This window comes from Aspergillus lucknowensis (genome assembly GCF_044049455.1).
Source record: "Aspergillus lucknowensis strain CBS 449.75 chromosome Unknown BJX67scaffold_19, whole genome shotgun sequence".
Classification (NCBI taxonomy): Eukaryota; Fungi; Ascomycota; class Eurotiomycetes; order Eurotiales; family Aspergillaceae; genus Aspergillus; species Aspergillus lucknowensis.
Genome location: NW_027263563.1, coordinates 416,980 through 442,765, shown reverse-complemented (window position 1 = coordinate 442,765; position 25,786 = coordinate 416,980). Strand labels below are relative to the sequence as shown.

At 55.0% G+C, this 25,786-nt stretch overlaps 11 protein-coding genes across 11 annotated transcripts; 6 read left to right on the top strand and 5 right to left on the bottom strand.

Moving 5' to 3' along the window:
• The first annotated feature begins 200 nt into the window (after nucleotides 1-200).
• BJX67DRAFT_353103 (threonine ammonia-lyase) lies at nucleotides 201-2,007 on the top strand. The gene is made up of 2 exons (XM_071029093.1): nucleotides 201-402; nucleotides 487-2,007. Exons 1-2 carry the CDS (start codon nucleotides 385-387, stop codon nucleotides 1,504-1,506), a joined length of 1,038 nt encoding a protein of 345 aa, XP_070886422.1. The 5' UTR covers nucleotides 201-384; the 3' UTR covers nucleotides 1,507-2,007.
• Nucleotides 2,008-2,751: 744 nt separating this feature from the next.
• BJX67DRAFT_353102 (VOC family protein) lies at nucleotides 2,752-3,521 on the top strand. The gene is made up of 2 exons (XM_071029092.1): nucleotides 2,752-3,188; nucleotides 3,261-3,521. The coding sequence occupies exons 1-2, from the start codon at nucleotides 2,849-2,851 to the stop codon at nucleotides 3,314-3,316; spliced, it is 396 nt and encodes a 131-aa protein (XP_070886421.1). The 5' UTR covers nucleotides 2,752-2,848; the 3' UTR covers nucleotides 3,317-3,521.
• Nucleotides 3,522-3,797: 276 nt separating this feature from the next.
• On the bottom strand, nucleotides 3,798-6,296 carry BJX67DRAFT_381142 (uncharacterized protein; the record flags this gene model as incomplete). The annotated part of the gene is made up of 1 exon (XM_071032969.1): nucleotides 3,798-6,296. The coding sequence occupies one exon, from the start codon at nucleotides 6,294-6,296 to the stop codon at nucleotides 3,798-3,800; it is 2,499 nt and encodes an 832-aa protein (XP_070886420.1).
• A 2,453-nt stretch (nucleotides 6,297-8,749) lies between these two features.
• On the top strand, nucleotides 8,750-9,462 carry BJX67DRAFT_86266 (uncharacterized protein). The gene is made up of 2 exons (XM_071035553.1): nucleotides 8,750-9,142; nucleotides 9,211-9,462. Exons 1-2 carry the CDS (start codon nucleotides 8,813-8,815, stop codon nucleotides 9,370-9,372), a joined length of 492 nt encoding a protein of 163 aa, XP_070886419.1. The 5' UTR covers nucleotides 8,750-8,812; the 3' UTR covers nucleotides 9,373-9,462.
• Nucleotides 9,463-9,731: 269 nt separating this feature from the next.
• On the top strand, nucleotides 9,732-11,410 carry BJX67DRAFT_381140 (uncharacterized protein; the record flags this gene model as incomplete). Its single annotated transcript, XM_071032968.1, has 3 exons — nucleotides 9,732-10,056; nucleotides 10,115-10,406; nucleotides 10,477-11,410. 3 exons carry the CDS (start codon nucleotides 9,732-9,734, stop codon nucleotides 11,408-11,410), a joined length of 1,551 nt encoding a protein of 516 aa, XP_070886418.1.
• Nucleotides 11,411-11,624: 214 nt separating this feature from the next.
• Nucleotides 11,625-14,912, top strand: BJX67DRAFT_381139 (transcription factor domain-containing protein; the record flags this gene model as incomplete). The annotated part of the gene is made up of 6 exons (XM_071032967.1): nucleotides 11,625-12,190; nucleotides 12,267-12,650; nucleotides 12,703-12,906; nucleotides 12,961-13,301; nucleotides 13,351-13,827; nucleotides 14,686-14,912. 6 exons carry the CDS (start codon nucleotides 11,625-11,627, stop codon nucleotides 14,910-14,912), a joined length of 2,199 nt encoding a protein of 732 aa, XP_070886417.1.
• A 54-nt stretch (nucleotides 14,913-14,966) lies between these two features.
• Nucleotides 14,967-16,134, bottom strand: BJX67DRAFT_353094 (SDR family NAD(P)-dependent oxidoreductase). The gene is made up of 2 exons (XM_071029091.1): nucleotides 15,551-16,134; nucleotides 14,967-15,505 (listed from the first exon to the last, which is right to left on the bottom strand). Exons 1-2 carry the CDS (start codon nucleotides 15,999-16,001, stop codon nucleotides 15,195-15,197), a joined length of 762 nt encoding a protein of 253 aa, XP_070886416.1. The 5' UTR covers nucleotides 16,002-16,134; the 3' UTR covers nucleotides 14,967-15,194.
• Nucleotides 16,135-16,656: 522 nt separating this feature from the next.
• BJX67DRAFT_387975 (cytochrome P450) lies at nucleotides 16,657-19,133 on the bottom strand (the record flags this gene model as incomplete). The annotated part of the gene is made up of 6 exons (XM_071034315.1): nucleotides 16,657-17,370; nucleotides 17,422-17,755; nucleotides 17,806-18,135; nucleotides 18,186-18,327; nucleotides 18,377-18,867; nucleotides 18,930-19,133. 6 exons carry the CDS (start codon nucleotides 19,131-19,133, stop codon nucleotides 17,288-17,290), a joined length of 1,584 nt encoding a protein of 527 aa, XP_070886415.1. The 3' UTR covers nucleotides 16,657-17,287.
• A 1,147-nt stretch (nucleotides 19,134-20,280) lies between these two features.
• BJX67DRAFT_372047 (uncharacterized protein) lies at nucleotides 20,281-21,642 on the top strand (the record flags this gene model as incomplete). The annotated part of the gene is made up of 2 exons (XM_071031190.1): nucleotides 20,281-20,352; nucleotides 20,410-21,642. 2 exons carry the CDS (start codon nucleotides 20,281-20,283, stop codon nucleotides 21,640-21,642), a joined length of 1,305 nt encoding a protein of 434 aa, XP_070886414.1.
• An 85-nt stretch (nucleotides 21,643-21,727) lies between these two features.
• On the bottom strand, nucleotides 21,728-23,642 carry BJX67DRAFT_387971 (Alpha/Beta hydrolase protein; the record flags this gene model as incomplete). Its single annotated transcript, XM_071034314.1, has 2 exons — nucleotides 21,728-23,089; nucleotides 23,149-23,642. The coding sequence occupies 2 exons, from the start codon at nucleotides 23,640-23,642 to the stop codon at nucleotides 21,820-21,822; spliced, it is 1,764 nt and encodes a 587-aa protein (XP_070886413.1). The 3' UTR covers nucleotides 21,728-21,819.
• A 549-nt stretch (nucleotides 23,643-24,191) lies between these two features.
• On the bottom strand, nucleotides 24,192-25,642 carry BJX67DRAFT_372045 (putative MFS transporter; the record flags this gene model as incomplete). Its single annotated transcript, XM_071031189.1, has 2 exons — nucleotides 24,192-25,466; nucleotides 25,514-25,642. 2 exons carry the CDS (start codon nucleotides 25,640-25,642, stop codon nucleotides 24,192-24,194), a joined length of 1,404 nt encoding a protein of 467 aa, XP_070886412.1.
• Between the last annotated feature and the right edge of the window lie 144 nt (nucleotides 25,643-25,786).

Here is a 25,786-nt window from a genome sequence, read left to right as displayed (position 1 = left end):
AATTGCAAGTTGGATCCTGCCCTCTTACTCCACCAAGTTTCGAGGATTTTGACATGCTTTTGGTGGCATGGTGGAGGTTTGAATTCGACGTGTTGAACAGCGCGTTGAAAATCGAGGCGGTTGGTCACTCGGCCGGGTTGGCTGTTCGGCGGTCGGGAATTACGTTATATGGGAGCCAGAAACTGCTTTTCAGTGGAAGCAATCTGTGACAACAGTGACAATTTGACACTTTGACACGAACCCCTCATGAAAACACCACCTGACCCCAACCAGAACTCAACCGCTGAACAGCCAGGATCTCTCATTTTCATCAGTGCAGCAGGCTTATCTACCAAAGAAGGTCCGAAATTGATAGTGTTTGAATTGGCTGATTAGCAGGCGGAGATGCTTCCTAAGCGAGAGGTAATCATTCCTGCATTCCAAGAAGTCAGATCAAAGATTTGTGTCTATAATGTACAAGTCCACAAGTCTAATTGTCAGCCGTAGGATTGCCTCATGCAGTTTTTCAATGGAATGGAGGAGAGCTCCGTCCAAGCTCCACAACCGGCCACCAGACTGGATCTTAGACGCATTCTGCAGGCGCGACAATGTGTCTCTAGGGAATTTCTCAACAGCCCGGCATTCGATTGTATCACTCTTGGAGACTTGCTAGGCTGCGAAATCGTCATCAAACTTGAGACCGCGAACCCGATCGGGTGCTTTAAAGGACGTGGGACCGAAGTCGTGATGTCGCGCCTCGCAAGAACCCAAAGTTTAAAGGTCGTCGTTTGCGCCAGCGCTGGCAACCTCGGGCTGGCATTAGCTTACAGTGGCCGGAGACACGGTGTCAATGTCACAGTGGTCGCGAGCGCAAGCGCGAATGCTACGAAGATAGATCGCATTCGTAAGCTTGGTGCAGCAGTCGAACAGGTCGCGGGAGACTTCGAGGCTGCCCGTGAGCGTGCCCGAGAAATTGCAGACAATAATAATGTGTTTCTTGTTGAGGACAGCGACAACCTCGACACCTGCGAGGGCGCGGGGACTATTGGTCTCGAACTTCTCGAAGGGGGCGAACGTATCGATGCCGTTCTTCTCGCACTTGGGGGAGGCGCTCTTGCTACCGGTGTGGGCCATGTCTTTAAGACCTTGTCGCCAGCAACGGAAGTCGTGTGCGTCCAACCAAAAGGCGCGCCCGCCATGGCCCTGTCCTGGCGTGCGCGATCGATTGTGAACACCGAACACACCGATACCATCGCCGACGGTGTCGCCGGCCGATTTCCTAGTCCTGCGGTACTAGCCGATCTGCTGGCCAACGCGGACCACATCCCCGTGGTCGACGAGGATAGCATTGTAACAGGCATGCGGATGCTCTATCGAACCGCGTCTCTTGTTGTAGAACCTTCAGCGGCGCTCGGCGTGGCTGCAATTCTGGAAGACCCGTTGCGTTACCGCGGCAAACGTGTAGCTATGGTGATCTGCGGTTCAAATGTACAGTCTGAGCAATTTAGCGCCTGGATGCAAGAGTAGTTTGCATTCCCCTCCGATTTGGGCCTCAATACACTTAGGTTGTCAAATGTTGCGCTGGTTGCGAGACGTACGGCTGACAATACGCCTATGGGCATTGAGGCCGCCGTTTGACGGCGTATTTGGAAGCTGGTAGACACCGAAACCAAGGAAATATCGAGATTAACACAGAATAGGGACTCAAGGACTCAACGTTCCTTGCGATTGGATTCCGTTGAAGAATTTCGGCGCAAAATCAGATATTGCAAATATGCAGCTTGTGCGAGTTATTCATACAAAGTGCAAAGAAGCAAAAGTGCTATCTTACTTTCAAGGAGTCTAGATACCCCAAATTGGGTATCACCACAGTGCATGTTCCCATTGTCGAAGGTTGCAGAAGGGGATACCTCCTTAGCTAAGACGAGTTAGTATTTACTGCAGAAGGTGAAGAAGACCCATGTACGGTCTCTATAGATGCGTAGGCCAACGGGATACCAAAGGCGTAGGCTTTGCTGGTAATCGCGTCCATCTCAAATTTCATCTTGTCTATATCTCTGGTGGTGCCGTTCTGCGTGACGCGTGTCTTGACGGCAAAGGCAACATCTATTTCCTTGAACCCGGTGTTCTGGCGCTTCTTTATGGATTTAGACGCGGCGACCGCTTCCGGCAGCGTGCTCCTTGCTCGGAGGGACGGTAGTCCACGTACTGGTAGACTACCTGAGACTTCGAGACCTACGACAACTGCTACGGAGGAAGATCGGATGCGCGTTCATCAACATTGCAAGTATGCTGGGAGGATGAAAAGGTAAGGCAGGTAAGATATAGGACGCTGGATAAGACAACAGCACCCTACATATAGGAGTCCGGAAGTAACATGCCGGTGTTGTTGGAGAACGGGGCTTGAACGGCGGATATGCGGGCTTCCATGGAGGTTTATGCGAGAACTGAAGAGGTGAGGGAGCTTTTGATGCAGGAAATATAGACATTGGGCATTGGAATTAAGGCGCGCTCGACAACCGGGTTCTAATGCTGCCTCCCGTCTCCTTGCTAAAGGACAAGCTTCTCTTTTGGGAGAGACAGATGATATGTCAATGCAAATTACGTCTGTCAATCAGCACTCGTTGTCAAACCTGTTCTCCGTATCACCCATTGGAAAGCTTTTTTAAATTCTCTCCACGCCCGGGTCGCATATTATATCCTGCTTTAGCACGGATCACCAAGTGGCGCTCGTATTCGCGACCAGCGGCGGGCTGATTTTATAAAAGGCGCCAGACGTCTCCTCTTCAACACATCACTTCTCACACCCGCATCCATCTTCTCAAACCCCCCCGGATCTTGTCTTATCGTCCCCAAAGCCAAAACCAAAATGCTCGGCCACGTCTCAATCCGCGTCTCCGACCTCACCTCCTCAGTCGACTTCTACCTCAAAGCCCTCAGCCCGCTCGGCTTCAAACCGATGGCCTTCCCCGAAGTTGTCGGAATCGGGCCCGCAGAACCCTCAGCCTCAGCCCCGATCCCCTGTTTCTGGCTTCGCAAACACACGCCCAACCCTGGGAATGACCATGCCGAGAAGCCGACCCCCGTGCATATATCCTTCTATGCCTCGGAGCGCAGCCAGGTGGATGAGTTTCATAAATTGGGGCTTGAGGCGGGCGGGAGGGATAATGGGCCGCCTGGGGTGCGGCCCTTTTTTGAGGGGTATTATGGTATATCTCTCTCTTCATTGATTCTTTTATGAACTTTAAGGTATTGTAATGTGTTGGAACTGATGATAATAGCGGCCTATATCCTGGATCTGGATGGGAATAATATTGAAGTTGTGAAGTTTTCGTAGTTGGCTTGACAATCCACCACGGTTCACAGTTTCAAGGGGAGATGGACAGCGTTTCCAAGGTCCCAGCTTGAAGGAATTATTAAGCCCTTCTTCTCGAATAGATACACAGAGAGATCATCATTACATTCGACCTTCACTCCAAGACTGTCATAAATTTGTACAATGTGTCAGATACACCTTGTCTATACATGTAAGAACTGTCAACTGTATCTTTCTTCTAGATTCTTAACTTTAAATAAGAATAAGAATCTAAGTTGCTAACTAAGGTTTCTCTAGTAATATTTATACCAGTAAGGAACCCTATAATCGGCCTGATGGCCATATTAGGAAAGGGTGGTTAAATAAGTAAAGCAAGATAAATAATTAATTAAAGTAATATTAGGAGGTGGTGGAGCAATAATGCTGGCTAATCCTCATATAAAGTTGGAACTTGGAAGATTGAATTAATCAGTCACTGATATTGTTGACGGTCGACATCATCCTACACAAATTCACAGTTGTGATTGTTGTACAGACCATCAATCCGATGCCAGCCTATCGGACCGCTATTCAGGCGGAACCGAATACCCTCATTTGGATTCTTCTCGTCCTGGCGCGGCATCTGGTCGCAGTAGATGTACTTCTTCGACTCAGTAGGCATATTCTGCCGTTTCACGAGCGAACCTGTTGCTCCCTTGCGCGCATCCAGGCAGACCAGCGCCGTCCCTTGGTCTGCCTGCACTTGAACCATAATCAGTCCGCTGAGGAGCATGGTCCACATGGTGATTGGCTCATCGATAGAGAAGCCGTCGCTAGACTTCCGCTCAAATGGGATGTTGAACGGTCCCCGCGTGGTAAGTATGCTGGTTGCCTCGTTGTGCAGCAGCTTCGCTAAGATCAGCTGCTTGTTGATGCCCGTCATGGAGTGCAACTCTGAAACGCTGCAGCAGAGCACTCGGCCCCTAAGAAAGTCGCGCCAGGGCCAGTCCTCGACGCGCACACTTTTCGCCACGAGCAAGATGAATGCCGCCAGCACCCACGCGTAGGTGGTGATGTTGAACGGATCAACGCCCGGGATGCGTCGCTCCACTGACACGCCAATGGCGACTCCGCCACCGACGAGGATGGTGCAGCCGACAAGCACGGTCCAGAGGTACCAGGTACAGCGGACCAAGACGCCTGCCTCTTCAAACACCCACTCGTTCATCTGGGCGCTCGCGTGTTCGATTTCTTTTAGCCGCTGCGCCACGCGCTCCCGGTCCACCCTTCGCTGGAGGGCGTTGAGCCTTCCAGGGCCACCCTCCATGTAGGAAACGTACGTGTCGGCTGAGATGTTGCCAATCTCGTCTCCGGTCAGGAGCTTATCGCGCGCGATGAGGGCCTTGGAAAGCGACGAGACCCCAGCTTGCTTGCGCAGGACTGCGTAAGACTGATATTTCCGAGTACACAGGCTGTAGTATGCCTTGAATTTGACCGGAGGTGGCGGAACGATGGGATCCTCGGGGTTCTGATCCTCGGTGAACACTATCATCCGGATGAAATAAAATAGGCATTTGCTGATGGTGGGGCTGGTCAATTGGAGTGGAACGAGGACATTGACGACATCGCCCATTGACCGCAGATCAAAGCGTTCCTCGTGCATTTCGCCCTGCTGTGATGAAGCGGCTGCTGTTGCTGAGCGCTCCTCCCTCCCTGTGGGCATATTCCATGCGATTGTTGTTATCACGTCAGGGTCGGCTGCCGCTGTGTTGTAGATCGACTCGTCTTCCGACGAAACCTCGTATCGCCTTTTGATTTGGCTGACGGATGACCTCACCAGTTCGAACACGGGCCGCGAGTAGGCGAGCGTGTTGCGATCCGATAAGGCGAGATACTCCCCGTCGCGGTCCTGGAAGACCAGTGTCGGAAATTCGCTGAGGCCGGTTTCGTAGACCGTGGAGCACAATTCAAACAGCATCCTGGACGAGGTGATCATCCGCCTGGGCCCGCGTAATGAGAGCAGCAGGTACCGCGAGACCGTCCAGATCCCTGGGTAGAACCGGGTGTTGCGCATGAAGTACATCTTCCGCACCCCCTCGGTCCGCGTAAGGGGTGCCTTGGTGTCGGCGTTGTCTGGGCCTCGTCCCAACATCTTGAGACCACCCCAGGCGTCAGAGCCCTGGCGATCAGCCCCGGGAACCTCTGGAGGACGGGCGTCCCCCTGTCCTGTCAGTTCGGAGGCGGTTGGAGGCAGATGCACGGCGTCCAGGGATCTTTCGACATACTCCACCATGTCCGCCGAGAGGATCTTCAGCTTTGTAGCGCGTTTCGCAAGCGCCGCCAGGATATGGCCGTGGAAGCTTCTCCCGTATGCTGACCGACACATGATCCACGCCATCACGGCTGTCACGTAGTCGACAAACATGAAATATTCCTCGGTGTCGATTGTATCAGCAGGAGGTTTGCCTCCCTCCTCCGCCGGGTCGTCCATCACGCGCAGCAGTGTCCCTCGATACCCCATCAGCTCGGCTTTGTCAAACATCTCGGGGAAGTGTTCCTGCAGCATCGCCTCATAGTCGTGCTGGCAGACATTCATGCCCACCCAGAACCTGTCTGCTACAAAGGCCAGTGCCTCGTACGAGCCCTCCGAGATCTGGGGGGTCCTCTGCATGCCCTGGAAAGTCGGGACGGAGTCCTGGCTGGCCACCGCTGTGTGAAGCCGCGCGATCTCTGCCTTCCACAACTTCTTTTGCGCATCCGGCGGCACATCATACTCGGTCGTACTGTCGAAAGAAGGCAGATCAGATACTACACAGTCCCCCATTGCTGGCACGGAGAACCTCTCATTCTGGCACGCAATTTCGTAGACTTCATCCGGATTGGTGGCGAGCTCGGTAGAGTAGGTCCCGTTGAATCTGCGCTGCATTCGATGCTTCTCTCCGGGAAGGGGACTGCGACCAAACTCTTCATCGCTCCGGATTGGCTTTACGCCTTGCAGATGATTCCGTATCCAAACGTCCATCTGGAGTATACCGAGCTATTCACACAAGTTGTGACGTTAGGAAATTCTGGTCGGTGGTGGGAACCCTGACAGAGAGGTCAGCATGGCTTCCACACCGGACAACTAGCCACCGGCCCGGGCAGAGTAACCCAAATATGAGGAGTGCAAGCAGTCGCCAGTCCCGGCTCAGGTTTTCATCCCCTGATAGGCTGCAGCCCTCTGCGGTCGGTATCACCGGCACTCTGCAGCCATAATCACCAACTGGCATCCCTTTCTAGGTGGGAAGTCCTTGATGCCACTCTGCAAGGCTGCCCAACACTTGGATTCAGCCTCACAGCCTCGCTTGAAAAAGAAAAGTTCAGCCTCGCACTTGCTTAGGTCCCTGCAGTCAGCAACTACCCTGCTCAATCAGGGAATACCTAAAAAAGAGCTCGCAGGAGGAAAAGACTTCTCTTCCTTTCGATATCACGCCCGCCAGCAGCCCTCCAGGACAATAATGGCGCTCAACGTTTATGAGCAGACACTCCAGTCTCACTTTCGGGGACTGCAGCCCAATTCTCTCTCTCCGTTCTCGGAGAACAGCAACCATGACGCCGAGAGCTCCCCAGCTCCCACTGTTGTGCCCTCCAGAGAAGGTAACACGGCGAATGAAGCTCACCCATCAGACACCCACTCCCCGACAGCAATTGAGAATAAAGCCTTCTTGTTTGCGGACATCACGGAGATTAAGACGAAAACTCTCCATGGAGAGGGCATCGAAGTTCTCCCCACGCAACAGTTCGCCAAATCGCCCCGGACTACCGAAGCCGCCATCAGAAAATTCGCCCAGTACAGCGTCCTCCTCCGTCGCACAGTCGTTCAGCATCCCGACAAGCTCGTACACTTCGGAACAGACCTCGAGATCCAATCGCTTTCGCTGCAGAGGCTCCTCCGCGATATGATGCGTCACGTTTACGACAACGTTGACCTCCAGGCTAATCCGATCAGATTCCCCTCTCCGTACTGCGAGCTCTTTTTCCATCGGGAGAAGATCAGAGAGTTCGTAGACAACAGCTCCAACCCGCCGGCCCTCCGGCAGGAAATGAAGATCCTTTTGGACTTTATGTACAATAAGAAAGAGATCCTTCTGGGCATAATCCGCGAGCATGAGAGAATACCTGTTGAAGCCGCGGGGACCGTCACGGCCCAGTTGCTGTGGACTATCTATCCCCCGGGCGAGCTCATGGTTCTCCGGATGGATGGTATCGAAGAATGCTATATCTGCCAGGAGTTCCAGTATCGGGAGGATGATTCCGGCAAGTGGTTCGAGGTCACCGGCGCCAGAATGGACTTTGATGGCCGGAGCGCCGGGTTGGCAAAGAAGACTGTCCTGATCCCCTGGTTCAGAGGACGAGTCAATGTCACCGATCTTCCCTTGGTTCCAAAGGCATTTATTCAAGACTGGACACACGTGGAGCAGCGAATGCGGGAAAGAGGAACGGTCTGGTCGAATCTACTCCGAGGGGGACCGAGTCACTGCTTCTTCTCCGGCCCGGTGTGGGAGGTAGATCCGCAGAGACGCGTCTTGAATAGGAAACCGACTTTCCAGGTTCGTCGATACTCTGTCAGAAGGAAGGCTGGTATATCCAAGAGGGAACTAACAAAGCTTGATCCAGTTTGACGAACGAGTCATGATCGACTATACCTTGTATCTGGAAGAGAATCCGGACCTTCGCCCCACGTTTTTCAATCCAGGCAAGCAGAAAGAAGACGAGGGCCACGCGCATCAGCAAGAGTCATTAATCCCCATGGCAAGAAATGACGCATTTAAGAGTAACCGCACCAAGCCTCATCGGATGGCGGAGAGGGCCCTTTCTGTCGTACCAAATCCTCCGCGTCCAGTCATGACCGACTCGACCAACTCCAACGTGGACCTCGCAGCCTGTCTGGACAACTTACCCGCCCAAGTAGGTCAGGGGTACGACCCTCTTCTACTCTTCCCTGCTCGAATTCCAGCATTCGGCCTCAAGGAGAAAAGGTGGGGGTGGCTGATGGTGGACGATGTTCAGCGCATTGACTGGAAAACAGCAGCCCTCGACGCGTTGCAGATTGACCCCAAACTTAAATATCTCATGCTTGCGCTCGTTAAGGGCCATGCGACTGACTACAGTAGATCGGCGCCGGCATTCGATGATATTATTCCGGGCAAGGGGAAGGGCCTCGTGTTTCTCCTGAAGGGGTAAGAAATAGCCCTGCCTTTCTGACTACTTCGGACCCAGCTGAGAGACACAGCCAGCCCGGGCTCGGTAAGACATTGACAGCAGGTAACGCGCCACCTTCTTCCTCACAGTCATGATTGGAAATAACAAGGCAAATCGGAGCAGAATGCATTGCCGAATACTGCCAACGCCCATTATACTCCATCAGTGCCGGAGAACTCACCACAGACGTCCCCAGACTCGAAACTCAGCTGGGGAAGATCTTTAAGAAAGGACGCCGTTGGCAAGCTGTTGTGCTCCTTGACGAGGCAGACGTGCTGTTGTCACAGCGAGCCCTCGATGAAATCTCCCGTAATGCCATTGTTGCCGGTTGTTTCCCTTGCCATTGGCGTCAAAGTGAACACGGTTGAGCTAACAGCCGGATATTCTGCAGTCTTCCTTCGGATGATCGAGTACTACGAGGGCATTCTCTTCCTGACCACTAACCGCGACCGGAATTTCGACGAGGCGATTCTCAATCGGATCCATCTCGCCGTGACATATCCCCCTCACGATGCCAATACTAGATCCATCATCTGGCAGGGCCTTGTAGAGCGCAACTTCTCTCTGAAGACAGATTGCTGCTGGACAGAGGAAGCCTACACGCAACTCGGTCAGCTGAAACTAAATGTAAGCAGGCAATGACCTTGCCAGACTTGGCGATAACTGCACTCGTGCTGACATTACTGGCCGTATAGGGTCGTGAGATCAAGAATACCTTACGCACCGCAGACGCCTTTGCTCGGTCAGAGGGACAGTCACTATCCATCATGCATATCGTCGAAGTACTGGAAGCCGTGGCGGATGAGAGACACACGGCCGTGATAAAGAAGCTCAGTCAAATAGTCACAAATAATTAATCTGCCCCTCTTGTAACTCCCATGGAAGATGAATATTCCCCTTCATTTGGCAAGGGTGTCTGGCAATTTGATAGCAATGAAGCTCCTTGTGCAGGACGGGCACTCCAACAGTTGGGGCTGGGCGCAATATTGATGACTCGCAATCCATAATGTCCTCAGCACAAGCAGGAGTGAGAATGGATGAGGAGAAGAGGACACGAGGTGCGGGCGGATCCTTCGTATGTTGATCCTTCGCCCGTGGATCCTTCGTCCGCGCAACACCCCCTGCTCTCGCAGCCACCATCAAAGGCGAGGGTGAACGCTCGCTTCCAGACAGTGGCTTTTTTCTCTCGAAAATACATCACCAAGGCTCTCCTACCATGCCACCCAAACGGAAGGACAACGTTGCGACAAGACAGCCTCGAGGCAAGGGCAGGTCACAGCGACGGACAGTGGACGACAACAGTTCCAGTGACAGTGCCCAAGATGGTCCCCGTCGAGATCCCTTCACTCGCATCAATCGAGATGTTGTAGTCCTCATCTTACATTATCTTTCCCTTCCAGATCTCGCTGCTGGCGAGCGTGTGAGCAAAGGTTGGCGGGCCACCATCCACTGGTGGATAGCAGCATTTGGATTCCGCACGCACTTTCCACATATCAGCTGGAACCTTCAAGAGAGGTCAGTTGAGTTGTTCAAATTCCAAGGTACGACCTTCCAATGCTTCTATATCAAGCTCAACCAGCACATCCTGAATTCTCTCAGCCCGTCAACAACACGGCCTCCAGTCAGGCAAGCCCTTATCAACGTTCAATGTCCCTAGCACTTGGAATATTACAATTGCGGGGAACTTCTTAGCCTATCTTGTCTCGCCGACGCAGAATGAATCCTTTGTGTCTTGGAATCACCGTGCTATGTCGGGTAGCACGGTACTGCGTACCAAAGCCATCCCCCTTAAGAAGGTATGGCGGGTTAAAGCGGGCCTCCTAGACCTTGAAATGAACTTGGATGGGACTTTGCTGCTACGGCTCCTAGAGTCGGGAAAACCTCGAGCAAGGTACGTATATATATCTTGTAGACATCCACGTTCCACGAGCAGAGCAGCTGACTGCGATAATGTTGACCAGAAGTGCTGTCTATTCACCAGTCGATGACAAAATTGTCTGGCGGCAGGATCACAGACACTATGACCTCAGGTCTGGCCGCCCGGGTGATCTCACTCCACTCTTAATTGGGAGGTCTGTCCTCCATTGCGCGAGGCGGGGCTCAAACCGTGACAAGTATGATCTGGTCGGCATCGACTTCCAAGCCAGCGAACTGTCTGTTGTATACGAGTCATCTGCTGTCCGGCCAACCGACTGGCCCCATCAGAAAAACTGCAGACAACTTGTTTTCGTGGGTGGGCAGCACGAGCTTGTAGTGCTAACTGATAACCATGGCCGGAAACCAACGGCGACAATTTCAATACTGAACGGAGAGAACGGCCAGCTCCTTTTCCAGGTCGATGGCGGTAGCTGGCCACCCCATTATCCCCGTGACTATTGCTTGCTGCCATATCCGAATATCAACCAGATATCAGTTCAATCAGTCCCCGATCGATGGCGCTCTGCTGTGAGGCAGCCGGATGTAGGGGACCACATTATCGTGCAGACCTTTTCTTTTCCCTTCACCCAGTCCGAAGACAATCCCATCGAAATAGTCCGTCTAAGTACAGACGTAGTTCTCAGTCCTCATCATTGTGAAAGGATCGCCATTCAACCCTTTGCGAGAGTCGCCGTCGTAATGGCATCACCGTCAGGCGATGCCATCACGACCTACCCCCTGGTCGAAACGAAGGAAACCCACCTCATTCAGAGGGCGGAAGCTGTGCTGAAGGCCTCCTTTCCCCCGAATTCACCAACCCCGGCCCTGCGTCACTGTTTCGTTCTCCAGGAACCCGGAACGAAACTCGGGTCATTATCATCACCACCTGCACCTTACATGCTATCGATCGAGGGTTTTGTCGACGGCGGACGGCTTTTGGTGGGAGCTCCTCCGGCCCAAATTTTGTTGGAATTTTAGCAGAAGATATTATTCGCACAGAGAACATTATGGTCTTGTACAAATACGAAGGATGACATCCAACTTGTAACTCTTATCGGTGTCTCCAATAATCGGACGTGCACAAGATAGATGACTCAGCAGTCTTGGCACGCTCCCCTCCAACACCGCCTGACGTGCATCAATCGCGCATCAATTCCAAGGTTGATATGGCGGACCCCGACCCCAGGAGAGGATGAAGGCCTCCAAGCGCTCGCGCCCCTGTGGAAACTGCCGCCAGCGGAAGCGCCGCTGTGTGGTGGAACCGGGGCAGACGGTGTGCGTGCTGTGTCGCTTGTATGGCACCGATGGGTGCACCTTCGATGGGCAGCCAGTAGAACGGCCAACCAAGCAGACGAAAACTACTTCGTCTCCGAACTTATCGGAAGCTGCAATCAGACCGAGTGAACAAACGAGTCGAGCAGTGGGTGTAATTGAGGATGACGACACCCCTCGGGGTTCTTCTCTTCTCCAAAATAACCTGGGGCTGCAGCAGCATCAGTTCTCGAGGTACAACGGTCTCTCCGGGCCGTGGACTCCATTTCTTCTCGACTATTGCCAGTTTGACGGTCGAGACGAATACACATTCCCGTCCGGCAGCACCATTCGCAGAGTTTCTGGTGACACGAGCTTCTCCCTCCAAAAGTACTCAGGGACCCAGCTTCGTTCAGACGAGATCGAACTCCTGGACCAGATTGAGCGTGCGGTGACGCCTCACGGCCCACGTCTGGTGAAACTTTACCTTCGCATTGTCCATCCGTCGTTTCCGGTACTCGACAAAAGGCTAGTTCTCCTTATTCCCTCGAGTTTGGTGTCACCTGCAGCTGACTGGTTGCAGGGTATTCTTGGAGAAATACGAACGCAGCCATCGCGAGTTTTCCCCGGCCTGCTTAGGAGGTGTTTACCTCCTGGCCCTGGATTGGTGGAACTGGGACCCCTTTCTCTCGACTCAGGAGCGTCCCAATATGGATCTCCTGGAGGGCTTTGTCCGGAAGGGACTTCAGGATGTCCTGTCTCGCCCCAAGCTGTCAGCACTACAGGGGGGTATGTTGCTATTGCAGCATCGACCGTTCGGGGAGGATACATGGGCGCTGAGTGCTCAGCTTGTCGCAACCATGCAGGAGCTAGGCGTACACATCGACTGTGACGGATGGAGGATTCCTGCGTGGGAGAAGAGTCTACGGAAAAGGCTTGCATGGAGTATATATATCGTGGATAAATGGTGTGTTTTGAGGCCCTACCCTCAAGATTAATTTTCTAATGTAATGCTGCAGGATGGCACTCATTCACGGCCGACCTTCGCATATTGTCGACGAATTGGACTGGGGAGTCGAACCATTGGCTGATGAGGACTTTCCGGAGACCGCAGACAATGAGGGTTTGGACGAGGGTAGTCGCGAAATCGAAGCTGGGCGATTGTCCTTTCAGATGCTAATCTCTCTCAGCCAAATTGTCAATGAAATCCTACGCGCCTTCTAGTAAGCCGTCCTCTCCCCTGGAAGCCTTCGCACATGTTTCTCACACCCTTCCAGCTCGGCAAGGGCAATAAAAACGACGCGCAAGGTACAAAACTTGCTGCAGGTCGCAAAGCCTATCCAGATGAAGTTGAGGGAATGGCGCCAGGGCCTGCCACGCTCTCTGAGCCTCGAGTTCGCAAAGGCAAGAGAGAAATCGCCCATCGGGTCACTGCATCTAGCCTATTACGCCGTCGAGATCTCCCTCCATAAGGCAATAATTCTAGGCCTTCAGGGGTCCTCCTGTGATCCATCCATCGTCACCGTGTGTCGAGAGGCTGCCCGCGAGCGAGCCGTCACCTCGATTGAATTCGTCAAAAGTTTGAAACCGGAGCACATCCAGTCATTCTGGCACTTCGGTACGTCCTCCCGAGTTGCTGAGATTCAAGTCTAACACTCCGGCCCCAGCATCTTCAATGAACCTAGTCTACATCGGAATATTTACAGCCGTGCTATACCTCACCTCCCAATCCATAGAAGAAACCGATTTCTATAAGAAGTGTCTCGATGAATATCGCTGGAATCTTCGAGTGATGAGTCGAGCAGCAAACTTCGTTGACTTTGCTGTGCGGCGACTTGATACGTCCCTGCTGCACCTCGATCGCCTGTCGACCCATGACATCGTGCGAAACAACTATCAGAATGCCGTCGTTGCGGGGAATGTGCGCCATCAACAGAGCCAGACCCAATCCACGTCTTCTCTACTATTAGACCTAGACGGGTGGCAGCCCTCCCCTGGTATGTCGGTTCCAGGTCCGGAGGATACCGGATTCGAGCATCAAGGATTTATGGCTATCCTGGATGCCGTTGAAGCTGACCCCCATCTATCCAACTATCGCGTTTCCCCAGAGTCCCTAGAAACGACGGGAAGAGTAGACTTTTACGGTAGGGTCTGGAATGACCTCGATCGGAGTGAGGCCTATCCTGCGCTGGATGGATCACCATCTTGACACTTTATTTTGGCCCTATCAACCCTACACCCGCCTTAATTACACGCTACCTGATCCCTCCCATTCTCCCACACCCCATGCAGCCGGCGCGCGAGAACTCCAACAATTCGATACCGATAACCCCAACCAGGGCTTTCTTCCCGTGCTCTAACGAGACCACTCGGGTTTCCCAGATGTACTGTGAGCGATCCTGCCATTCAGGCCGGGGGTATTCGCTTCAAACAGAGCTCGAAGGCGGATCGATGAACACCCATGGCCTTCCAGGCAACGTCGATCGATTCTCCGGCTTCATCTATGGCTCAAACTCTGAGGCCTATATTATTCTCGCCATTGTAATGAAGGATGCTGGGAAATACGAGGAAGATTATCAGTCTCTCATTCGCATGTACCCCGATCGTACGGGACCCAAGAAACTTACCTGGGAAAATGGTTTCATTCGAAATATACGGCAATGTCTTTGCGAACTGATAGCCATTTACTTATAACTGAGCTCAGAGTTTCGCCTTCTTCTCCGTACGCAGTTCGAAAGCAAAACTGACGTCGTAGCCCTTCGCCATATGCAATAACCGTCCAGTAGAAGCGTGCATCGACGACCGCGCCATCGACCGGAACCCCAGACTCCCAACTGGGAGGTAAGACCGGTCCTAGAAAGCAGCTGCGTGGAAATACTCCAGCCGAACATCTGCCACATCGGCGGCATCTCGGAGATGAGGAGCATCGCAGCCGTGTGCGAGAGATAGGAGGTCCGGATAGCTCCCCTTTGCCCTTGCAGCCAATATGCATGTGAACGCAGCAACTGCGAATTTCTCCATCCAGGAGATCGGTATCGGCATGCACTACAACAATACCAGGGAGGATACCACGAGCTGCATCGCGAATCCGGAGGTTCCGACTGTACAGGGAGGGCACTTTAACGTGCTATCTGCTCCGGGACTGGGGATCAAAGTCGACGAGGAACAAGTCCAGCAGCTCTCAAAGAGTGCGAAGCCATGGCCTACTTCTGAGCTTCGAAAATGGTAGACAGGCATAGACAAATATCAGTAGAACGCCAGATAACAGGCGTCCCAATCTAGCATCATATTGTTCCTTGCAAGGCTAAACTGTTACCTCGTCCGTCTAGCCGTAGCTACGGCTTCGAATATCATTGCAGTCGTATCTTGGGGCATTCATGAGAATAGTACTAATGATATTGGCACAGCCGGTCGAGAAGGATATCAATTTATGCAATCCGATAAATAAGAGAGGATGTGCATCAGGACACTCCTCATGACTATTCGAACACCCTTTTGAGCGGTGCAGCGCTCATATCCAGGCCCCATCAACCGAGTAGCAACTTCCACTCACAAAAGAGCTTTCCGGCCCCAGTAAGAAGACAACCACATTGGCCACCTCCTCAGGAGTCCCCTGACGTCGAAAGGCAATCGGCTCGTCAAAGGGCGCATCAGAGGGTCGTCCCGTCCGATCCCAAAATCCCTGCATCAATGGAGTGTAGATTGGTCCTGGGGCGACGGCGTTCACCCGGACTTCTCGGTGGCCATTCTCCTTGGCAGCAACTCGAGTGAGGCCGAGAACGCCGTGTTTGCTCGCTGCGTATGCACCATGGTTTGCAACACCTAATCTGTCAGAAAGAGTTCAGGGTGTTGAGAGGGAGAGCTCACCCGTCGTGGCGTGGATGGACGCCATATTGACGATGGATCCGCCATCGACGATATTGTTCAGCTCCGCTCGAAGACAGTACATCACCCCCGTCAGGTTTATACTGATGATTCTCTCCCATTCATCGTCTTCGAGTTCTGCCAAAGTCTTGACCCCATGGCCATTCCCGATGACGCCGGCAATATTCGCTGCCCCGTCAAGCCGGTGATACTTCGTCTTTATGTCCGCAATCCAACGTTCCACCTGCTGCTTGCTCGAGACATCCACTTGTGTGATCATAAACTGAATAGCGGGTTGTTTGGAGGAGAAGTACGATTCAGCTTCGTGGAGCGTATCTGGGTTCACGTCGGCAATGCAGACTGTTCCCCCGCGTTCCGAGATAAGCTTGGCTGTTGCAAGGCCAATACCGCTGGCACCGCCGGTAACGGCATAGACCTTGCCTTGCAGGGACATTTTCCGAGGATTGTAACAAGCTGCTGGTCGTGAGCATCAATAGGACGCTGGCATGGCCTTCCTTGAAGCCCCTCTCTTTGCGGTTTCCGATGGAGTTGAGTCTTTCATTTCATTGGTCGAGGGTTTCTGTCGGATTCCTGGTGGAAGCCATGCAAGCCGCAAGTCTCGTGTTCATGCAAGATTCAGGATGTTGCTCAGTTGCTAAGATAGGAGGACCAATAGTGCAGTGTTTGGACTTTGATCGAGAAAGCCCAACACGTCCGCGCGCCACGCCTTGAGCTCGCTCATCTTCCTCGGCTGTGAGAGCAAATCGCTCCGGAATGGACATCGGGTGCCCTCCTTCTTGCACCAGTCGCAGGGGCGCGCCACACGGATGCGACCGGATCTTCGTAGTCCATCGAACTAGCTGGGACTGACAGGAGGTTCATGCCCCATGGCTGTGACAGATGAGGTTCAAGTGGTGAGATTGCTTCCTGGCGAAGGGTTTGGCGACGAGTCTATCTGGATCACCTGACCTGCCAGTCACCAATGCGAGATGAAGCCATCCAGATTATATATATTTGAGAGTCCTTGATATTCATTTCTTTACGGTATCTCCGCAGAGGGCACATCCGATGCGGTCGCAGACAAGATGATCCGGATATCTATCTCAATAGTCCAGTCAACGACGAGTCTGTCGCAGTGGCATGTGAACGATGGCCAAAGAGCGGCGCAGACCCATGCGCATACTACCGCGAATATGAAGAAACAGCAGCCAACCCCCCCCCATGAACCCATGGCCGTCGATGCCACCGTTGCAAGCAGTGCTCTCCTGCCTCCTTGTCGGAATCGTAAAGGCCATCAGTCCCCGTTGATTTTCAACGGCTCCAGCTGGTCACGACCGAGAATCCCTACCCGACCGGGACCAGGGGTCCAAACTATCAGGGCGACTTGCTTTGTGCCCTGTTTTGAGTCCATCAAGTACGTCAACGCGCAGATACACAGGGCCTGTTCAGGCTGATTCGACATGACGTGGCACTCGACAAGGTCTGCTCCCACCCTGACCGGGTTCTGCCCGCCATACACGCGTCCAGCGTTCACACCATCTATCCGGACCAGCATAGGTCCGTGGAAAACAGCAGAGCGCCGTATCATCCTAGGTCATTCCAAAGAGACAATACCTCCGCATAACCAAGAATCATCGATGCAATTGGGTACTCGCTATAAATACATCCAAAAATTACAGAAAGAAAAGCCCGCCGGGGCGGAAGAGGGTATCCCCAATAGAAAATATAGTACACGAAAGATTAGCCAGATAGAGCAATCGGGTGCTTTCTGCGTCGGACGGTGAGCTTGACCGTCAACGGCGGCAGCTGGAATCGGCCCCATCCTGCAACAGTTAGATTTGAACAACGAGGCGCGTCGGGGCAAGGGAGCGTACTGTGAATCTTGGGCCGAGTCGGAAACGGTTTGATTTCATATTTCAGTAGCATCTCTGCAATCAGGACTTTAAACATATGGGCGAATAGCCAACGCCCGGGACATTGGCGGCGGCCGTGGCCGAAAACGAGATACGTTTCACTGGTGATGGTGAGGGACTGTGCGCGGCGTTCGGTCGAGGAAGCCTTGGGGTTGTAGAAGCGGAAAGGATTGTATTCATCAGGGGTAGGGTAGAGGTCCCCGTCGCGATGGACGGCATACTGGGGGATTCCGATCTTGGTTCCGTGGGGGAGGAAGAGACCGTTCGGGAGGGTGGCGCCTTTGGGTGCAACGACCTGAGATCAATCAGCAAGGGGGGTGGCGGGTTGCGAGGGATGAAGCATACCGTGCGAGTCGGCGAGAGGGCGTTGATGCCGTTGAAGCGGAGGCTCTCCTTAATGGCACTATCCAGCAGCGAGGCCTCTTCCAGCTCTGCAGCGGTCCACTTGCTGGACGAGCTCGTGGATATTCTCTCTACTTCCGCTTGGAGCATTCCAAGGAGCTCCTCCTCAGGATAGCTCAAGATGTCGAGCAGAGCACTGGTAGCGGAGATGCCGCTGGTGTGCACTCCCGGAAAGTTGATCATGAAGATGTGATACGCCAGCCACATCGTCTCGAGCTCTTTCGGCCATTTACTGCGGAGTCCGGCGTGGATGAGCAGGTCGAGCAGACTTCCCTGAGGGGTGTCAGTGGGCCAGTATAGAATGTCAGCGGGAAAGCACATACCTTTGTCCGCAATCGTTCCTGCAGCTCTTCGGGGTCAGCCTCCTTTTGCTCCTTGATTCGAGCTTCGATGAGAGGCTTCATGCGGGCATGGAATACACGCTCTTGATACCGGTTGGCGAGACCAACTATCGGCCCAATGATACTAGGATTATTAGTACTTGCCGGCTTTACATCATCCGAGGCAGTCATACAAGGAGAGGAAAGACGGAAAGGCTTTGATCACGTTCGCCCCCAGGACGATCGCATTCGAGCAATTGGTCATGGCGTTGAGCAGGCCCGCGTCGTGGCTCACTCCTGGTCCGATGGCGAGGACGTTGACCATCCTGGCCGCCGCCTTTTCCATGGTGGCGTACAGCGGGACGTCGACCCAGTGGTCGACGTCCTCGCCCCAGATGTCCGAGAGACAGGAACGGGCCTCATCGGCGAGGGACTCGGCCACGGCGTCGGACTTGAGCGTTTCGGTCAGGTCTTTGCTGACGAGCTTGACAAAGTGGTCGTACTTTTCCGCAAAGGCGAGGGGCCAGCTGGTGTACTGGAGCTGGAAGAAGTGCGAGATGTGCGCCTTGAAGCTGAACTCGGACTCTTTGGCGAAGAGCACATAGTTCGACTGCTCTCGGGGAAGGACTACTTCGTCGCCCTCGTTCACACTGGGCATCACAAAGGGCTGCTGGCGCTTGGAGTACTGGACGCGGTCAGAAAGGGGGGGGAACAAGGGAAGGAACTCCACGACTTGGGAAGACCAACCTTCTCATATCCCTCTTGGATGAATCCAATGGGATTGACGCCGACGAATCGCTCGACGGCACGCTGGAGGATGCCCTTCCTGCGCAGCACCCATGGAATGTTGTCGGGAACCGGAGAGGTTTCGAAGAGCTTGACGACGAGACACACGAGCATGCAGAGCACGCCGGAGAAGGACAAGAGAGAGACATTGAGGTCCAGCAGCATGGCTGGGAGAGGCACGTCCCAAAGGGGAACGGGCACACAGGGGCGGTTCTGGTTGATAGAAGATCTCTCTGTGCGGCGTCGATCCTGTGGAGGATCATCGCCAGTTGGGGCCGTTCTGGGGGTCAAATACTCCGAGCAAGCCTCATGGTGCTGGGAGATTTCAAAGACTCAAGAGGCAGGATTCTCGGAAATAAACGAGATGTCAGACGCGACCAGTGCGTGAAGCCCATGACAGCGGGACGCGAACAGGGCCGTCCCAGGCGTGCGGGCGACGCAACGTGGATTAAAAAAGTCCGGAAGCCCGGAAGCGACGTCCAGGATGGGCCAATGGGGTCAGGGTCGTAATCAGACGAGAGAGGGAGCACAATCAAAGTTGAGGGCTGTCAGAAGCAAGCGAGGAGTTTGTGAGGAGTTGGAGTCGATGCCATGCGACAGCATCGCCGGCGCACAGGATCGATTGAGAACTTTGTCCGTGGCTTCGCTTCGAGGACCCCACGTGGGATGGGGTCGGAGATTTGCTCGTATCCTTGGTTGAGGGACGGCGTGCATTATACAAAAGCAGTCAAGGCCAGGATTTAGCGAGCCTTGGGTCGTGGTCGTTGGATGGGTTGTCCAAGGATCCAAGGATCCAGCGTCCAAGCGGGCCCTCTGGCCAGAGCAACAGTGCTGTCCACGACTCCAAGGAGTTCCATGGCCTTGGGACACCGTTGCAAAAGCAATGAGAACAGGATGCACTCAGGGTTCCTGAGTGACGTGGCCTTCTGGTGCCGAGGCTGCCCCCGTCCAGAACCGAAATGAGCAGCCTGGGAAGGCGACGGAGTTTCTGCGGAGGCCTCCGATGGTTCATTAATTCATATATTCATCTTCAGTCTTCGCCTCTGGGCCCCTTGGCAGGCCATCTCGCTTGCGAATTCTGGTCCCAGCGCATTAACTGCTTTCGCTCTTAGCCCACTTCCCCTCGCTCGCTGGACCTGGCCTCCCTGCCTCCCTGGGCCTCAGAACCGCGATGATTGGCATCTGATGTGCAGCGCTGCCTGGCTTGCGATGCAACTGCTCGGCTCCTTGCAGAGATGACCATCCTTAAGAGAATGTCGATGCCGGTTGAGAGCCCGGCCTCCCGCAATTGAGAGATATCCACGCGCCTGGGATGCCCGTCCATCGTCGACGACTGCGGCGGTCTCTGCTCGAATGCGCTCGCTGTGCCCAGGGCCAGATGGACGTCCGTCTCCCCCATCCTTCGAACTGACTTGACTCTCTCTCTCTCTAACCCGCCCAGTGCTCCATGGCCCGTCCCCGGTGCGATGAGTGCAAGTCGCAGCGTCTCTCCGGTCGCTACGCCGACCAACGGCCCTCGAAGCCCCGAACACGCCCCTTCGACTCGCGGTCGCGCAGACCGCAGCCGTCCTTGACCTCCGAGTCCTCGCTCTCCTCGCTGTCCTCGCTGTCCTCCCGGTCCTCGCCGTCGCCTCCCTCCTCCTCTGCCCCCGCCGCTCCCTCGGCCGCTGCGAGGCCCCCTTCGCCGCCGACCGAGTCCAAAGGAAAGGATGAAGGCAAGGATGAAGGCAAGGACGACGGCGACGGCCTCTTGAACAACTGGAAGAAAACCACCGAACTGTCCCTCTCCCCCAGCAAGAGCAAAGACCGCTCCTGGCAGTCGCTCATCCGCCGCCTGACGCCCTCCTGTCCCGCCCTCCACCACAGCACGCTCGCCCTGTCCGCCATCCAGCTCGCCGCCAGCAGCGACACCAGCAGCGACACCAGCACCGCAGACCGCAAACACCACACGCTCGCGGCCAGACGACACTACAACCAAGCCATCGACACCTTCCCCGTCCCCGATGATACCCCCTCCGTCTCGAAATGCAACGCGGCATTCTCCACCGCAAGCCTCCTCTTCCTGTGTGACCTCGCATCCTCGACGCTGGACGCCGAGGACTGGCAGTCCTCACCCCCCTCCGATACAACGACGGCCGAAGACGATGCCAAAGCCCCGTCCCTCCAACGACTCCTCAAACTCTTCCGCACAATACGCGGCCTCGTCCCCAGCCCAGCCGTCCTCGACAAGGCCGAGAACGGCGAGCTCAAGGCCCTCTTCACCCACGGCGACCCCTACCACCAACTCCCGAGCACATACACCCTCACGATCCTCAGCATGCGCAACCTCAACACCGCCACCACCAAGTCCGACCCCTCGCACGAAGCCCCCGTCTACGAGGAGACCATCAAGCACCTCGACAAGTCCCTCGAGATGCTCAGCAAGGGCGGAGAGCCCACCATGATCGCCCTCCGGTGGATGTTCCGCGTGCCCTCGCGCTATCTCGACCTCGTCGAGGAGCGACAACCGTTGGCCCTCATCATCTTCGCGCACTACTGCGCGGTCCTCCATCACCTCCGCGATCGCTGGTGGATGGACGACCTGGGCGCGCGGCTCGTCAAGGAGATCTCGCAGCTTCTGGACCCGAGTCGGATATGTTCGATCCTGTGGGCGTCTGATATTGTGGGAATATAGCAACAATCAAGGCTTCATGGCGTAGATAGGAAGGAGTTCTTGTCCAATAGATCAATGTGATTACTATTCAATATCTATTCACCAACAATCCTCTGTCGAGGGTCTTTTTATTGCGTGGATTCTGGTCCGATGATATTACAGGAGCTCTATGCTCGATATATCAACCCCCCTCCAGCATCAGTTCCCCATCTCCAGAAGAACGTCAGGACGACCCCAGAACCGACAGCGCTCCGCGATGCTCTCGTCGTAGACGCCCTCGCCCTCGTCTCCCCACAGGATCGTCGCGCGCCCATCACGAGGCCCACCGAGTACGCGGATCCTCCAGCCCGCAAAGTCCTCCTGGCGCGCGGGAACCCAGTCTGGGAAGGTCAGGTTCCAGCGCACGAGCTGGTCGTCGGACAAGCCGGGCACCGATGGCTGGCCAAACCGAGCGAACGCACTCCAGCTGCCCGTCAGGTGGCTGGCGATGTCGTAGTCGCTCTGGTCGGCGACCTGCGAGAACTCGGCGTTGTCGATGTAGTCGAAGAGGTAGGGGATGTCGCTGAAGTGATCCACTCCGACGTGGCTGCGGCCGACGTGCGCATCGCCCACGCGGAAGACCGTCTGGTTCAGCGAGTAGATGAACAACGCGTGCTGGTCGGATGCATAGCGCTCCCAGGCCTCGCCGACGCGCACGGCCGGGCAAACGAACTGCGCATCTCGCACAGCCCGTGCCGCGCGGAAGTAGTTGCGCTCGATGTTCTCACTGGGAAAATCGTGGAACTCCGAGAGCGGGTACAGGATGGGAAGCTGGCCGAGATTTACGGGCGACAACCCAGGGAACAAGGCGTGAAGGGTCGCGACGAAGCCGGCAGTGCTGTTCAGAGTCGCCGGCACCCACTGCGTTCCTTCATCCTCGTTCCAGCCCGCGATGATGTTCACGTTATAGTTGAAGCGGCCATCGCGGAGGAGCCTCGACGGCGCATCGGGGATGAAGGACGAGGGCGCCGTCGGCCGGAAGGCGCCCATTCCACCCAGTGGCATGACTTCGAGCGAGACATTCACGGCCGCATCGACAATGGTGTCGAGGGGAGTCGAGCGGAGGCACGCCAGCTCCGCAGCAGAGTCTTCAGACGCACAGTCGAGGCTCTCCGCCAGCGAGGCCGTATGTTGGTCCGACAGGCCCGCCGTGACTGCGTCGCCGGCCAGAGTCGGGCCCGACGAGAGAATTGCACCTGAGAAAAGGCCTGCGTCGTCCGAGCGTCCGTATGCTGTGAGCTGGAATTGCACGTTGCTGAAGCCCACATTGGATCCGAAGATCGTCACATTGTGTTTGTTTCCACCAAAGGCCTCGATATGGTCCTGCACCCACTGGAGGCCGAGACGCTGGTCCAGCAGGCCGACATTGAGATTATCCTCCTCGCGCAGAGCATCTGAGGCCGCAAACCCGAAGGCGCCGAGTCGGTAACTTGACAGCGTCAGAGTAAAGCACAGAGTCAAGCACAGTCCGCGAATCGAGGGTCTCACTTGATTGCAACGTAGATCGCCGGCAGATCCTTGAAATCATTTTCCCTCACAAGACCGGCGGGAGGATAGGCCGTGTCGTCGTAGGCAGAGCCGAACGCATAGCCGCCGCCGTGCAGATGAACCAGGACCGGCATTTGAGCGTTGGCAGGAGTGTCCACGGGCCGGTCAACGCGCAGAGTCAGGCAGTCCTCAGAGATCCTCGTCGTATTTCCAAACAGCCCAGTGAACTGGGGGATCGGGTTGCCCAGCTTCTGCGGACAGGCAGCGCCAGGCGCGGTGGCGTCGACGACTGTGTCCGGCGCATAAGAGTACGGCTGGGGGCGTTTGAATCGGTTTTCGTTTCCCGTGTCCTGGCCATACCTGATGTTCAGGAAGGACTCGGTGTCCTTGGTCACCGTCCCGACGTAGGAGACGCCGTTATCGTCGTCGACACGGGGCGCCGCGGTGGCCAGGGCCGTCCAGAGGAGGCCGGAGACTGCAGCGCTGAACTTCATGGCTCAGTCTTTGGGAGGAAGAAAGCTGAGGAAAAAATTGAAAAAAATTCAAGTGAGGTGTGAGAGCCCATACCCAAGGCAGGGAACTACCCACCCATGCTTGCTTCTTCTTGCCCTTTCGGCGTGTAGCGGACTTATTCTGGACGGAGTATCTCACACCGGAGTTTCAGAGACTGGCGTCATTGCTGTGTCTTCCGTTCAATAGTTCGTCCCAGTGGGTGTTTCAATCAGCTTCATTATTGGCCATCTCGTCACAACTCATGCAGGGGCGATCAAGCCGAGCTGCCGGATTTCCTCCAGACTCAGGAACCGTGGCGGGTGCCCTCTGCCTCCTGCGTCGTACTGAAGCTCCATCTGCATCGTGAGTGCTCTCCTGGCGTCCATTCCAACGGTGACGGATGTGCTCGATCATCACACAAGGGTTTGCGCCTTTCTTGCTGGTTGAAGGAAAGAAAGACACCCCCACGGAAGTCCGTCGGCTCTGGCACGAGAAGCAAACACGAAGGACGTAAAACTTCATTCAGTACACTACGATGATTCAGCCTCAAACTAGCCATGCGCCACCTTCTCGTCCTGCAGCTCCTCCCGCTCAGCCACGGCTGGCGCGCTCGTCTCGGTCACTGCGAGCACGGATGGAATCACAATCACCAGTCCCGCGAGACACAGGCCCCAGTCCATCGCAAACTGCGTCATCGACGGCTTCTTCAACGCATTGATCCGCCAGGCCATGGCACCCCCCGTCGCCTGGAAGGTTTTGTATGCTCCAACAAGTATAGCAGCCACGGCCGGAGAGTTTGACCGCGCGCCCATGAGCCAGTAACAGAACGACTGCCAGAACGCATCAAAAGCCCCGTAGAAGATATACAGAAAGATCGGTCCCGTGGAAAGACTGCCCTGCGAGAAGTCGATATCCTGCTGCAGTCCGCGTGCCCTGCGGTCCTCTGCCCACTTCTCGAACGCATACCCACCTCCCCAGATGGTCATTGCGGTAACAAAAAGGAATACCCACCCGACGCGAGCTCGATTCGGACGAGAGAGGGGCGGAATGTCCAAGATTAGCCCCATGATAAGGCCACCCAGCATCTGAGCCATCCAGTACAGTGCGCTGTTCAGCGACCGAGTACGGATGTTGAAGGTCATTCCGTTGACGATATTCTGCTGGTAAGAGTAGAAAACATTCGCGCAGAAAAAGAGCGGAAGCATGCAGAACACTCTCCAGTCAACAACGGTGTGCAGAGCGAGAGCGGCGGTCTTTTTCCAGTCCTTTATCTCTGCCTCTGCCTCTGGGGCTGGCTGCTGCAACTCCTTGAGTCGTACAGCAGCTGGGGGGCAGATCAAAACACCCATGAACCACCCCAGGGCCATAATGATCAGTAACGCGATGTAAGTTCCGTCCGACACGGTTCCGCTGGTAGAGTGATAATTAAGCCCAAAGCTCGCGAGCGATCCAACGCCGCCTCCAAGGTTGAAGATGATCCAAAATGCCGCGATGGCCCTTCCCTTCTGGGACTCGCTAACATACGTCGTCATGATCGCGCCCTGGGCCACCCAAAGGAAGGACGCTCCCACACCGAGAATCGCTCCTGATGTGATCACGAAGGCGCCATTGCCCGTGCGGTTGAAGGCAAGCAAACTCCCGGCATAGAGAGGATACGTCCAGCCACCAATCAGTAAACAGACCCGCGGACCGACATAATCGAAGATTGGGCCGACGACGAACAGGGCTGTTCCTGCCGTCGCCGAGAGGAGGGCAACGTTCGCGTTGGCTGCGACAGTCGGATCAACCTGACCGGATCCTCCAAGACCTGTGAGGGCATTGTACATCTGAAGGGTCAGCTAAGCGGACATCGATCTAGCGGAAAGATACGTACTCCAGGACAGCAGAAACAGATAAAGCTGATCAGGATAATCTGGAACCAGGGGTGGGTGTAGACACGGTACAGCGCCGAGCGCGGCTGCGTGTTCTCTGCGACATCCCCAGAGGGCGAATTGTGCTGCATTGTGAGGAGAAACGGAATGGAATGTCGCTCTTGGACACAGAGATGATCTCCCTGAGCACCCCAACCTTTATAGCTCCTTCTCAGGGTCCCAACCCCATGTTCCATCTGTCTGTGAAGCCAGCGAATGAGCACGAATGGGCCTCC